This window comes from Mauremys reevesii, linkage group 2, assembly GCF_016161935.1.
Source record: "Mauremys reevesii isolate NIE-2019 linkage group 2, ASM1616193v1, whole genome shotgun sequence".
NCBI classification, from domain to species: Eukaryota; Metazoa; Chordata; order Testudines; family Geoemydidae; genus Mauremys; species Mauremys reevesii.
In genome coordinates, this window is record NC_052624.1 from 113,448,844 (window position 1) to 113,463,515 (window position 14,672).

At 43.2% G+C, this 14,672-nt stretch overlaps 1 protein-coding gene and 1 long non-coding RNA gene across 3 annotated transcripts in view; one reads left to right on the forward strand and one right to left on the reverse strand.

Moving 5' to 3' along the window:
• Positions 1 to 8,353, reverse strand: part of LOC120398898 (palmitoyltransferase ZDHHC11-like) — a 105,681-nt gene extending 97,328 nt beyond the window's left edge. Inside the window, exon 1 of one of the 2 annotated variants that reach the window (XM_039526653.1) lies at positions 8,216 to 8,353. In XM_039526653.1, coding sequence (XP_039382587.1) covers positions 8,216 to 8,236 — 21 coding nt within the window. In that variant the 5' untranslated portion in view covers positions 8,237 to 8,353. Of the gene's footprint in view, positions 1 to 8,200 lie in introns of both variants that reach the window. The other variant, XM_039526652.1, reaches the window with a different exon arrangement.
• Positions 8,354 to 9,032: 679 nt separating this feature from the next.
• On the forward strand, positions 9,033 to 14,382 carry LOC120398899. The gene is made up of 3 exons (XR_005594783.1): positions 9,033 to 9,162; positions 12,415 to 12,574; positions 14,164 to 14,382. It is a non-coding gene; the product is annotated as an uncharacterized LOC120398899 (long non-coding RNA).
• The last annotated feature ends 290 nt before the right edge of the window (positions 14,383 to 14,672 follow it).

Here is a 14,672-nt window from a genome sequence, read left to right on the forward strand (position 1 = left end):
TGTTTGCTAATTTCTCGCCACATATCAAGCACACAGGTAAGCCAGCGTCGTTGGCAGTGAAGGCAAAGGAATCTGTCCATGCAGAATTAAACTCTCTATTTTCTTCTGAGATTTTTCTTTTTTGGGATGTATTCATGGTTAGCTTACCGCGGGGGTCGCACACTCAAGAAGCCGCCTGCAGGTAAAGGCGAGGGCTATAGACGTGGATGTGATGCATATTTTAACTGACAAATTATAAAAACTTTTTAAAAATTCGATGTTAAAGTATCACCTCGAACTCCAAGATAACTGTGCAACAAAATAAACAAAAATAAAATATATAAATAAAATTTAAATTAATAAATAACCGTTATTCTTTTTTTTTCCTTTTTTTTTTTCTTTTGTTAAGGCCGAAGGGAACCACAACAAGGAGGCTGAAGAGCCGCATGTGGCTCCGGAGCCGCAGGTTGCAGACCCCTGATCTAGGATTTAGATGAATGTTTATGGGGAATAAGTTATAATATTGCTTTACCAACAAGCAAACACTAAACAAAAGATTTGAGACTAATTAAAACCATCATGATCCTGCATACAGGAAAGCCTACTACAGTGTTTCAATGCTTAATTAATGCTCAAGATATTTTCTAGAGAAAGTGGGTGAGTTAATATCTTTTATTGGGCCAAGTTCTGTTGGAGAGAGAGGCAAGCTTAGACAGAGCTCTTCTTCAGGTCTAGGAAATGTACTCAGTCTCATAGTTAGATACAAGGTGGAACAGATTGTTTAGCATAAGTAGTTAACATATATTTCAAAGAGGACCATTCAAGGTCAAGTGGCCAGTTAACACCCCTCCAGCCATAGGGGGGAAAGTGGTGATGGTGGAGGCTGTGGGGGATAGTGAGTTATAGATTGCTGTAATAAGCCATAAAAGCAATAAAAATATTACCTCACCCACTTTGTCTCTCTAATATCCTGGGACCAATACAACTACAACAATATTGCATATAAGGTATTTTATTTAGGTAAGGCAGGTCCAACCATTCCTCATAAGAAGCCAGACAACTAGAAGGCAAGGTTCCTAGCCAGGCTGGACTGTGGTTCCAATGAAAAGACTTGACCTTCAGTCTGTGTCTGCAGGACTAGGACTGGTAAAAAGAAAGTAACATTTACCTTCTGCGCAAATTAGATCTAGAACTTATTGAGACAATATTAAGGAAACTGAAGGCTGCCATTTTTACAGAGTTACTTTTCAGAGTGGTACCACAAGTGTGATCTATTTAAGGTACCACAAGTGCGATCTATTTTGGAACAGCATCAGTTTTCTAACCCCTTTGAAATCTTTCATTAAATGTTGCTAGTGTCCACATTGCATATTTGCTTCTCTAGTGATCTCAGCTAGAATGTCTGAGCTCCTCTTTTTGAGCAGAATTGTCGTTCAGCACAACGCTAGTAGAATAACTCTTGATAAGGTGGTGCAAGTACAGCTTTACGATTCATTATGATGAGAGTTTAATCCAAACTAAATTCTGCAATGGGCATATTGTGAAACTGAAAACATGTACAGTAACTCCTCACTTAACTTTGTCCCAGTTAATGTTGTTATGTTGCTGATCAATTAGAGAACATTCTCGTTTAAAGTTGTGCAGTGCTCCCTTATAATGTTGTTTGACAGCTGCCGCCTTTGTCCTCTGCTTGCAGAAAGAGTAGCCCATTGGAGCTAGCTGGTGGGGGCTTGGAACCAGGGTGGACCAGCAGCCCCCTCATCTGCTCCCCTAAGTTCCCTGTGTGGCAGCCGCCCAGCAGGCTATCAATTGCTGGGCAGTTCAGGTGTTCCTCTCCCCACTGCCGTGTGCTGCTCCTGCCCTCTGCCTTAGAGCTGTTCTCAGGAGCCTCCTGCTTGTTGTGCAGGAGGTGAGGGGGAAGAGGCGTGCTGATGTCAGGGTGTTCCCCTTCCCCCACTCCTGTACCCCATCTCCACAGAGCAGGGGGGGAGAGGACATGACAGGGCTCAGGATGGAGGGAGCTTGCTGGCAGCAGCTGCTGTCTCAACTTGCTGACACGGTGTGTGTGTCTGTCTCACACACACACACAGCCCCCCCTCCAGCACTTCAGAAATTGGAAGGAGCAGTGTGCTCCAGTGGGATAGCATGGGTTCATCATCACATTCAGTTTCCACAGGGAATGTTTACACTGCCATGCTGTGTCTCCTCCCACCATTTGTGCTGCCCTGTGGAGTGTGAGGCTACATTAACAACAATGTGTTAACCCTTGAGGGCTCAGACGAGTGCTAGTTCATCATTTAGCCAGTAAGACATTCCCTGGGAAATATCCCACTCTCCTCCACCCCCTGGACTTCACCACCTCAACCAAGCTTCACAATCATTACTGCTGTGTATAGTATTAAATTATTTGTTTAAAACTTATACTGTGAATGTGTGTCTGTATATATAGTCTTCTATCTGGCAAAAAAAATTCCCTGGAACCTAAACTCCCCTCCTCCCCCCATTTACATTAATTCTTATGGGGAAATTGGATTCACTTAACATCATTTCACTTAAAGTAGCATTTTTCAGGAACGTAACTACAACATTAAGCAAGGAGTTACTGTACCATTTTTCTACTACGTTTTAACATAAGGCTAAAGTGTCACAGCAAATTAAACAGCATTCAACCTCTAGACCATAATTTCAAAAAATATTTCCTAAAATAGGCGTACATTGTCTAAGTTTGGAAGACTTTCTGCAGCAGTCTAAGTGTTCAGAGATGTTTCTCTAGATGTCTCAAACTGTTTCTTTCTTTATGGATCTATGCCAGTGCAGAAATTTTATGGTGGAGCTCTGTCTTGCCAGACCCCTTCCATCTCCAGTATGGCATCTTCACAAGTGGGTGTGTGCACTCAGAGGCACAGGGCCCAGCTACACTGAACTTGGGCCAGCTGAGAGTTCCCCTCCAATAGGAATTTTCTGCTGAATATGTGCAGCTGGGTTACAGTCCATTCATACTATCCACTTTGTGAATTCGGCCCAATATCTTTTCCATTGGTACCAAAAATCAGAACTGAAGTTGTATTTAAAGTTCAAAAAGTGATCCCTCCGCGCCGCTCCCCCCCCAAAAAAGCAGGCTCACTTCCCTTGCTCATCCAGCATTCGACATTTCTTAACCTAAACTAAGAGTCTATCTACACTTGCCGGTAGCTCGGTACTGCTGCAATTGATGTAGTGCGTGTCCATTTAGCAGGTCTAGTGAAGACACGCTAAATCGATGTGAGAGCACTCTCCCATCCATTTGTGTACTCCACCTCCTGGAGAAGACGCTCTGCCATCGACACAGCGCAGTGTAGCAACCGCGGTAAGTTTATATAACTACATCAACTTCAGTTACTGAAGTTGCATAAGTTAAATTGATTTGCCATGGTAGCGTATACCAGCCCTAAGAACTGCTATTCTAGAAAGCAGATTGACAAAAACAACAACAACAACAAAAAGATGTGCACACAGATCATTGTAAGTAACAGATTTAATTTGCCTAATTTCTTGGTGGCAGAGAGAAGACTATATCTCCCCCTGCCTTCTAGTGTATCAGCACCAAAACTAAAAAATGTTCAGGACTGGGGGGGGAAAGAAGACAGGTGAGCAAGGGGAACTGTCTAATGATTCCAAATAAAGCTTTTAAACCTAATTGCTAGCAATAATTTATCTCTCTTTTCTGAAAAGAATGATACGGACATTTACATGTCCATCAACACACCGAACTTCAGTGAGTTATTATTCCTGGTAACTGCACAAAAATCAAGTGATCTAGAAGTTACTATGGAAGTTATTATGAAACTATGACAAAGTATTAATTGTTCACATTTGCTATCTATTAGGTTATTACCCTTAATTTTACAAGAGCTATCTCTCATGTTTTCTTCCGAGTTAAAAAAAACAAGCAATGAGAGAAAGCAGCTTCTTTTCTAGAAGAAAAAAAAATCTAGCATCCAGGTTACTAAAAAAGACTAAATGCAAACTTTGAATTATAACACATGCTGGTAGGATACTGTAAATTCTTCAGGAAGTAAATGGACATCACTGCAGACAGAGCTTTACAAACAGAACACATAGTTTTGCCAGCTCACTAAAGCTTACACACCAGTTCTACAACTTCATGAGAGTGCAATAGGTGTTTGCCAGGTATGGGGTGTGGGTAATTAACAAAGCTACATAAAAGGAATAAAAGTAAGTCTGTTATCCTACTCAAACTGAGAGAGTTTAGAGAGAATCTCTGAGAGTAGTCATCCTCCACTGAACAGCCAAACAAGTCTCCACCAGTGAAAAAGAAAGAAAGTATCACTAAGTGTTTTACATAGAAAATAAAGGGTAGTGGAAAGAGAGATGGTGGCAGATGGAATGAAAAAAAAATAATTGTTTTTCAAAAACCACAGCACATTTGCAATGAAGTCGAGATACAAAACTTCTAAAAGACAATGTATACATAACTACCTTTATTTTGAATTAGGTTATGAGCTGACTAACAAAGTACTCCCCTTAATTTTCGTGAAAGTACTTGGGTGAACTTTGAACTGTAGAGTATCTACATCAGGGATCAGCAACCTTTGGCACGTGGCCCACCAGGGTAAGCACCCTGGCGGGCGGAGCCGGTTTGTTTACCTGCTGCGTCTGCAGGTTCAGCCGAACATGGCTCCCACTGGCCACAGTTTGCCGCTCCAGGCCAATGGGGGCTGCGGGAAGCGGCGGCCAGCACATCCCTCGGCCTCAGGGTGCCTACCCTGGCGAGCTGTGTGCCAAAGGTTGCTGATCCCTGATCTACATTTAGGTGACTTGCTTATTAATACTGAATAAGCAGCATCTGAAGAAAAATACGCTAGGGATCTGCTGTGTGCATTAGCCATCAAAAGTTCTATAAGAATTAGATTTGATCTCATGAAACTTGAGGGGTTGAGGACTGCCATAAAAAAAAAAAAGCTGTGTCCAACAACGTTACAGGACTATATTAACTGAATTTAAACAAAACCTAAGTGCGTCCAATCAAGCTTACCAAGATACATCATCTTCCTCAAAATGTTGCCTTTGTACAGTTAAAAATAAAAAGTTAGCTTGTCTAACAATCAGAACAAGTGTGAAAGAGAAATGGCACCCCAAATTTTTTCTTTAAGTCATGCTCTGAATGTATAGTTTCTGGATCGTAATTTTTAAAAACAAATTTATTTGTGTTTCTACCCCCACACCCGCCACACAAACACACAATTACATACCAATATTTTGACTGGGTAAAAGAAACAAAAACATGCCCTGTCCTCTGGTTCAAGCCTTTACAGGCATAAATACTGAAGACTGAGAGGAAGGATGGTCTGCTGGTTAAAGCATTGGACTGCGACCCACACCACTGTTAAGTGACTTCCGGTGCGATCCTGGGCAAGTCATGAGCAGTGTACAGTCATGGTATGCTGTTGATCTGCACAGGGACTCTTTATGATAACCAGAATAAATTATTATATGAAAAAAATATTTTGTTCTTTAGCAAGTCAAAACAACAGCAGATATATATAATAGTTTATGGTCATGTCTTTCACTGTGCCTGTGACTGGCAGATCAGTGGCAACAAGCTATAGTGAAAGTTGCCTACATAGTTTTATAATGGATCCAGTTTACTGGCTGTCAGTCCTTAGAGAATGAACTTGAAAGCCTTCCTGTTTGTTGCTTAGAATGCTGGATTGATGCTATTAAATATGATATTACTGCTATTAATATGTAACTGTGCTCTTGTTGCTAGTAAGTATTAATCACTGAAAATTCCTGAGTTACTAAAGAACTGCTTCAAATAAATCTCTCATTGGCATATCATTCTTTGAGATAGTAGAGATTTTTTTTTTAAAGTGAGACATCTTGACCCACACTGCTCAGATTAAAAAGCAAGCATAAAGAAGAATGATTAATTTTATTCCCAAAGTCTATTGTATTAATTAGGGCTAGTAGTAGCAATATTATATTGTTAGTTTATTATCTCTGTTGTTATGTCTCTACAAGTACTTTTAGTATTTTGAGAACTTTTGGAAAAAAACCGAGAACTTTCATGCATGTACAGCAGTTCAGACTGTTGCTCCTCCTCTTTAGCTCAAATTTAATTTTGTATGTACTGGGCAACATACATTTCAGCCAGCCCCAAAGGAGCTGGATTTCACTGTCCAACATATGCTGGTCGTGTCAAAATAAAAAAGTACCAACACTGTCTTTAAAAAACAAAAACAAAACACTGATCTTAACTATGGATATTTCTCCCCTAAAAAAAACCAGACAAAAAACATCTCAAATTGGTTAGGGGAGCAGTATAGAAAAACAGCCAGAACCATTTTAGTAACAAGTTTTGTTAAAGTTTTTTCAGGAAGTTTAACTGAAATAGTTAAAAGAGCACCTCTTGCCCATACTGTCGCTCCAACCAATTTTAAAACTGGACCAAATTTTTGGGAAGATTATTCTAGTGCGGTACAGACATGGCCTCATGAGATGTGTTTTGTGAATGCACCCATGTGCAAAAATTTGGATACAAACTTGAGATTCTGTGATCTGCTTCTCAATTCTCCACAGTATGTTTAAATTCAAATACATTTTACCTGTAAACACAGACACATATTCTTGTCAAAGTTTGGAGACATTTTATAATAGTTGAGCAGAGAAGCATCATGGCAAATTAGAAACATCACTCAAACGTATCAATTGCTGGGTAGTTTAAGTATAGTGTCTCAGCAAAAACACAGAATACCATAATCTGAGTCAGATTAAGCAGCCTCTCTCAGAGCTTTTAGAAGTTTCACTTAATGAAAATAAAGTTTCCACTTACTCTAACACACAAGCCTATTTCCTCTAGAGAAATAAGATTTTCCATCAGGTCAAGATTACAAGGTTGTCAAACTGAGTGGTTTCAGTTTAATCATGAGAGCAGATTTTTCCCCACAGTAATTCTATGTTACTGTCTAATTAGCCCAACACTGGAATACTTGACAGAACTGCTGGAAAGAAGAGGGCAATTTGCATCAATGTTATTAGTTCCTCACTTTCACATCTAAAGACTTTAACCCAGACGTGTAAGATATAATGGCCATGAACAGTAGGCAATGGAAATTAAACCTAACCCCTCCTGCATGAGGATTGAGCCATGAACTGAACTCAGAGTAGCAGCCGTGTTAGTCTGTATCCGCAAAAAGAACAGGAGTACTTGTGGCACTTTAAAGACTAACAAAGCTCATGCTAAAATAAATTTGTTAGTCTTTAAGGTGCCACAAGTACTCCTGTTCTTTTTATGAACTGAACTGTTTCCACAGGAAAACAAAAAGACAGAGCTAGATTGGAAATGCCTCCAAAAGTTGACTGAAGGAAGGTCATGAGAAATGTTTCAAGAACTGCATGGAGAAATTGGCCTTTAATGAGAGGATTGCAAAGAACAGTTGTGTATCAGTTCAGATTTTCTCATTAATAAATTGTTCTTAGGGACATTTGCTAGTCTCATGCAGAAAGTCCATTATCAGTCCTTTCAGCACTAACATAGTTTGTTCATATTTAAGTAAAAACAAAACAAAAAATATCCCAATGCAAACAGTGGCAACAAGCATATTTCTATCAGTCCATTCCCCACTAGACAGCACCTGTGCAGCCAGCTCCTGAACTACAGCCCTTTCCTGCCATCTATTAGTGTTTACAGAATTAGGCCCAACTCCTGGAAGAAAAAGGAGGCAAACTCTGAACAGGGCTGCCCCACGATCTCCTACAAGCCCGCAGAGTTGTTCCAAGTTGCAGTGCCAGCCAGTGGGGACCACAATTGACTTTCCTGGCCCCACAATTATTGCAAAGGCAAATCCTCCTCTACCTGCGAAAGCCCCAACCGGAAGCAGAGCCTTGGATGGCTCCAAAGCTGGGCTCGCTCACCCCCAGAAGTGAGGCCAATAAAAGCTCTGACCTCACCCCCCTTGTCTCCCTGAAGCCCCGAGCCCAGCCAGCCCCCAGCACGCGCAGGTGACCCCAGCAGCAGCCAGCCCCTCCCCCAGACACACACCCCGCAGCCGGGCTGACCAGGCCAGCCCCTGGCGAGGCTCTGCCCTCACACACGCCGCTTCCCCCGGGGGCTCTGCGACGGCCCGCCCGTGCAGCCTCCTCACAGCTCCCGGGAGCGCTGCTGGCGCCCTGCCCCCGCGCCTGCCGCATCCCCGCCTCCCGCCCAGGCGGGTCCCACCTGCCGGAGACACACCGCGCAGGCCGGGGGGCTCATGCCCGCTGCCGCCCGCCTCAGGGGAGCCGCTCCCGCTGCAGAGCCATGGCCGGAGCCAGGGGCCGGGCCAACTTCGGGGCAAGTCTGGTTAGTTCCCCTTAAGGCAGCAGCTGCCTTTGCCGCTATGGAAACCGCTTCAACTTCTCTGCCCGGCCAGGCCGGAGCGTCTCCTGGGTCCTAAAGCTGCCCCGGTGCGGGGCTGGGGTGGTGGTGGGGGGGTGACTCCCTCTCCTGGGCAGAGGCAGCTCTTGGGTGCCCGGTAGGGTGGGGTGACCAGACAGCACGTGTGACAAATTGGGACAGGGATGGGGGGTAATAGGATCCGATATAAGAAAAAGACCCCAAAATCGGGGCTGTCCCTATAATCTGGTCCCCTCGTGCTGGGTGAGCATGTGCCGCCTATGCGTGCCGGAGACCAGGCCGCAGAGCGAACCCCACAAGAGGGAGAGGAAGGCGGGGGTGCGCCCAGGCCCAGGAGTCTATAATAGAAGCCAGTCAGTCAGCTGGCCTGCCATACCTCTATGTTAATGGCAGGGCAACATGCCCTCTGCTAATGGGCGCTAGAGCCCGCTTCTATGTGACGCACATGAACCTGAACTGCACTCTTAAGGGTGCTGGACTGCAGGGCCGGCTTTAGGCCGATTCCCCGGAATAAGGCCCCACGCCTATGAGGGCCCCGTGCCTAAGAGGGCACCACGCCTTAGGCGCCTTTTTAATTTTATTTACTCACCCGGCGGTGGTCCGGGTCTTTGGCAGCCGGGGGTCCTTCACTCGCTCTGGGTCTTCAGCGGCAGGGGGTCCTTCAGTGCCACGGAAAACCCGGACCGCCTCTGGGCATTCGAATCAGGCCCCTCAGTTCCTAAAGCCGGCCCTGCTGGACTGTTCGCTGAGCAAAATCACATCCTGCTGCCGCAGCTACAGATAAGGTGACTAGATAGCAAGTGTGAAAAACCAGGGTGGGGTGGGGGATAATAGGTGCCAATATAAGACAAAGCCTGAATACCGGGACTGTCCCTATAAAATCAGGATATCTGGTCACCCTAGTTATAGGGGCCTTTATCTTGTACAGTGTGGGGCCCTAGAGCCACTGCCCTACTGTGAATACTTTAGCTGGAAGATGGGGCATGCTGCCCCCCAAATCCTCAAATCAACAGGAATTAGGTGCCTACATACTTCTGAGGGTCTGGGCCTATGTCTCTAAAGTAGCAATCTGAAAGGGAATTATAATTGGGGCAAGAGACATCTTATTTGGATTTTATGTTCTAATATTTGTGAATGAGGCAGTGCCCTAGCTGCCCCAAAGGAAAAATTGCTGTTACTCCCTCTCCCGCACAACATTTGAAATGGTCTAAAGCAGTCTAGGTGCACAATTTTGAAGAATCGTCGTGTATTTGTAACCCACACACCTCCTGGGTGTGGTGTTCTGTCCCATCTAGTGGCACCGAGACCACTTAAAGAGAGAGAGAAAATGAGTCTGGTCTACAGCCTTAGCTAACAGGCAGGTGGCTTTTAGCACATGCAGTAGAGGCTCATGCACTAAGCTCTAGACGTTCCCGGTTCGATTCCGCCTGCCGTTGACTAGGGTCTGTTGGTATTACATATTGTTGATAGCCCTCAACAAGCCACTGTGTGAAGGGTGCCATACAAGCTATGGCCAGAATGAGGTTAAAACAACAAACAGTTCTGCTCACCAGTGTGAGTGGGTAAAAGGATGATCCTTAGCCCTCCACAGGCTAAGGAACCTCACTGACGGGTATAGAAACCCAAAGGGAAGGTATTACTTGAGGAAGAGAAACAGGATGTGGTTCTGTTCTAATGAAGTCTAAGCTAAAAGGAAAGTGGCAGGACGCTATTAGTGATTATATTTGTTATAAAATAAGTTGCACTGCATCTGTCTTTCAGCTCCATCCAGCCCCTCATGGCTGGCTGAAAGGGTCAGTAGCCTGTACTTCAAATTTAATAGAAGACAGCTGAGACATACCTTTTTCTAAAAATACTGAAGAAGCTACCCATCACCCAGGGGCGGCTCCAGGCCACAGCACGCCAAGCGCGTGCTTGGGGCGACATGCCGCGGGGGGCGCTGTGCCGGTCACCGGGAGGGCGGCAGGCGGCTCCGGTGGACCTCCCGCAGGCGTGCCTGCGGAGGGTCCGCTGGTCCTGCGGCTCTGGCGGAGCATCCGCAGGCACGCCTGCGGGAGGTCCACCGGAGCCGTGGGACCAGCGGACTGTCCGCAGGCACGTCTGCGGGAAGTCCACCGGAGCCGCGGGACCGGTGACCGGCAGAGCACCCCCTGCGGCGTGCCGCCGTGCTTGGGGCGGCGAAATGGCTAGAGCCGCCCCTGCCATCATCCATTCCCTGGGCCAAACGCCTTTCTGCTGTGCACAGAAGTGTTTGCCTTTGTGGGCCTTTCTGCATAACATGTTGCAGTCCAGTTAAGCTATTAGTTTTGCTGACTATTTTTTTGTATTTATTTTTTGTTTTCTGTTATCATCTTAACATCAGTTTGGGTTCTGAATCTATATATAATATCTGTAACACTGGTAAACCAGGAGCCAGCTCTTGCCAACACTGCAGGTATCAGCTGAGCACTGACAAATTCATAGCTGGAAACCAGACCAACTCACTTGTATGTTAGTATTGTTCAAGATAGGTTTTAGACTTGTAAGGATGTTTGTAGTGTTTAGGCACTGTAAAATACTTGTAAGTTGCTGTGTGCATTAATCTTGCTTGTAATGTCTGTATCCCACACTATCAGGTAATATGTAAGTTTTGCTTTACAACTGTAAAAATGCCTACTCTGAACTTTTGAACCCAGGCAGGAGGAGTGATTTTTTGGAGTAAAGCAGACTCCAGCTTGCCTGGGTGGCAAGATAGACTGGAGGGCCAAAAGGGACTGACTCTATGATCAGACTGTCATAGCTCTTCAGGGGTTCACATTTGTTACTGGGTTGGTGAAATCTAATTATAGATCTTACCATCATTATGGGGTGTTTGCCCTGCTTTTTGGCAGTCTGCTGTGAGTTTGGCACTCCCGGTCGTGAACCACTCCAGACCGTCTGACAAATGGTGTAGTCTTTTAGTAAACTAAGGATTTATTAACTAGGAAGAATAAATGAGAGAGTTATTTACAGGTTAAAGCAGGAACATATGAGTTACAGTCTATGGTTCCGAAAGGTGGCAGAGCTGTAGTAATCTGTCAGCACTGAATGTCTTTTAGGGCTAAGCCAGGTTGACCCTGGGGACCTCTGCTTTTGTTTCCTAGCTCCAGCCCTCTGAGAATCCAAACAGCGAAGAGATAAAGAATTTTCATATCAGCTCTCTTTATTTCCTCTTCCTAATTCAAGCTGATGGGATCTGCTTCCTCGCACATAGCACCACTCTATTAATGTGATCCAGGAATCTGTTAAACATGCCTTCCTCCCTTTTAGCATATTATTATGGGATTAACTCTTGATATCAACTTGAATTTGCAGCAAATCAAGGATAGAAGAATGCCATTAAAATTTAATCTGATGAAAGTTGCATCTGATGAAGTGGGTTCTAGCCCACAAAAGCTTATGCCCAAATACATTTGTTAGTCTCTAAGCTGCTACAGACTCCTCATTGTTTTTGCTGATACAGACTAACACAGCTACCCCTCTGAAACCATTAAAATTTAGGTATGTGTATTTTTTCACGTCTTACAAGGTAGGCAGGATTCAGACCTCCAGTGTAAGGAAGGACTAGAACATGTAAACAAGGCCTTGCCTACACAAAAAAATTGCAGTGTTTTAACTAAATGTGTGATATTCAAGCCAGTTTAGTTAAAGTGGTGCAAACCTGTGTAAACACACTTATTTGGGTTTAGCTTAAGCTGATTCCTAGTTGATTTAAAACAACCCAAAATAAGAGTGTCCACACAGGGATTTGAACCAGTTCAGCTAAATCGGTTTGAAAAATCACATCTTTAGTTAAGCTCGTGCAATTCTCTTGTGTATATCAGACCTAAGATTTCTCCTGCCAGAAGTTTATTATATCTTTAAAAATGCAGAGCAAACACTGTCAACTAACAGGGAAGAATAGTTAAACTCAATATTCATAAAACTGCTGGAACTGACGTTGTGTGCTTGCCATCACTCAGATCGTTTTGTTTGCGTACTCCATTTCTTTCCCCCATGCTTCATCTTGTTTGTGAAAGGTCCAGTTCTGCAGCAGCCCATTGACTTCAGTGTTGACTGGAAAAGAATGCCGTCTGCTGAATTACCAACACTAATTCCTCCTGCTACCAAGTCTTCCACAGTGATTTGACCTGGCATGATGTTGCTTAGCTTGTGAGATCTGACAGATCACAGCACAAGGTGATAGAGCCGCAAGTACTTGCTTTGATTTGTGCATGCTGTGCTTTGAGAGTTAATGTATAAAAGTGATTGCCTTTCTGCTTTCTATATAATACTAATAATATCAGTGAGGAATGTTGGACTATAATGTATGTACAGATGTATTTTATCCAAATTGTTATAGCAATCTTAAAAAATATATATTTTTAAAAGCACTTACATTTGCTTCTACATTTTACAAGTGTGTACAAATATCTTAACACCTACTCACCCAGTTTGCATATGCAGCCAGTAGTTCTTTTTGTAAGTATGCAAATTACGTATGGATTGTGAGCCTTCCTTGTTGAAAATGTGGCTATTCAAATCTAACAATTAGAGTTATAATTATCAGACTTCTGGAACTCAAACTTCTGTGTGATATAGAATGTTTAGCTATTACTAAATAGAGGAAAAAAGACATGGCTCAGATTCTAAATCTGTCATCTTTCAGGTAATAAATAGAATGAGCAAATGCAGCTACTTCAGAGAACAATTTAAGCCTCTGAAAAGCAGGTTAGATGGTGGAGAAATTATTAATTTTTATATGGCTGGATTACTGAGTGACTTGATTTACAAACTGGGTATTAAAATGCTATTACACTATGTGAATTAGTCCCTCTTAATTTAAATTGCAAGTTCACTAGTAACCCTAATCAGCCTGGAAACATATCTTAAACTTAATCCAGAAGCAATAATAGTCTCCATAGCCCACCTTTATTTAAAATCTTTTTCATTTCAATGGACTGCAGCATATTGCAGTGGTTCTCAACCAGGGATCTGCAGCCCCATGGGAGTCCGTGAGCCCTTTCAGAGGGGCTGCGGGGGCCCACGACTGAAACCCAGTACCTCAAGCTCCAGCACTGAAGCTTCCCTTCTTCTGTTGTCACACAAGCACATACAACAGGATCATTGTGGACATTGCTTCACCTGTCAAACTCAGGTTAACAATTTTATCCTCTAGACCTTTTACACACTACACAATACACTTTATCCAGCAATTTGCCTGCGACATCTGCTCTGTTGGGTGGACTGTATCCTGGTCTTAATTACTGAACCATGTTAATGAAGTGTGGGTTCTCAATCATACGGAAAGGAGAGTTTGTTGCATAAACAAACTGGACAATTTTTTCATCAGTTACCTCTTTTTGTAACCTGCTCCTTCTTATCACAAACTTATCTATGGGTGTTTCTGGATGATGGAGATTTTTTTTTCTTTTTGCTACGGGTGATAGACTGGCTATGTGACATACATGATGTTCCTGAAACACTATCATTAGCAGATAACTCTGAAACTCTAGAAAATGTTGATCTTGAAGGTGGATAGTCTTCAGAATCCTGTATGTTGAGGATGGATTCTCCTAAATAAAATAAGTCAATGCAGTTATTTAATTATTATTACCATACTGCTCATTTAGTATTACTCATTGCATTCACTGACACTCAGTACTACTTTTAAAAGGTGAAATTGTAAAAGGCAGATCTGCCTTTTTTAGCTATATATTTTTAATCACAACTGCATCTAAAATGATAGTACTATAGAATAACTACTATATTTTTTGCTCAAACATGAGAATTCAAGAATAGTCCAGAAGGAAGACAGGCAGTCCTTAAGAAAGAAGTATGAAATAAAAAAGTTTACCAACCTGAAGATCCTGCATGTTCAGTCATGTTCCTGTCATCATCGTCAACGCAGCTTCCTCCTGAGAAGGAACACTACTATTGATGTTTCATGTGGGCAAACAGGCCTTGCATTTCTTTGTTGCACTGTTTGCATTTTGCATGCATGTCTTACCCACAGTTAGAGGAACTTCATTAAAATATTCCCAAACTAGGTCTCTTTTACGGCCTGCTGCCATTATAGGTTTTTCCTTCTAGTAAGAGAATGGTATGGTAGATCTCAAATCAACAAAGGCTACACTCAGAAAGACCTCAAGACTTCTGGAATATGCTGCTCAAACAGTTTCACATTTGTTTCTACTGCCTGTCCCTCCCTTCTCACATTTATCTCCAGACTTCTTCTTTTTGTTCAGATCTGTTCCGCCCCCAACAATCTTCTATTCATTGAACTTTTTGAAACTTT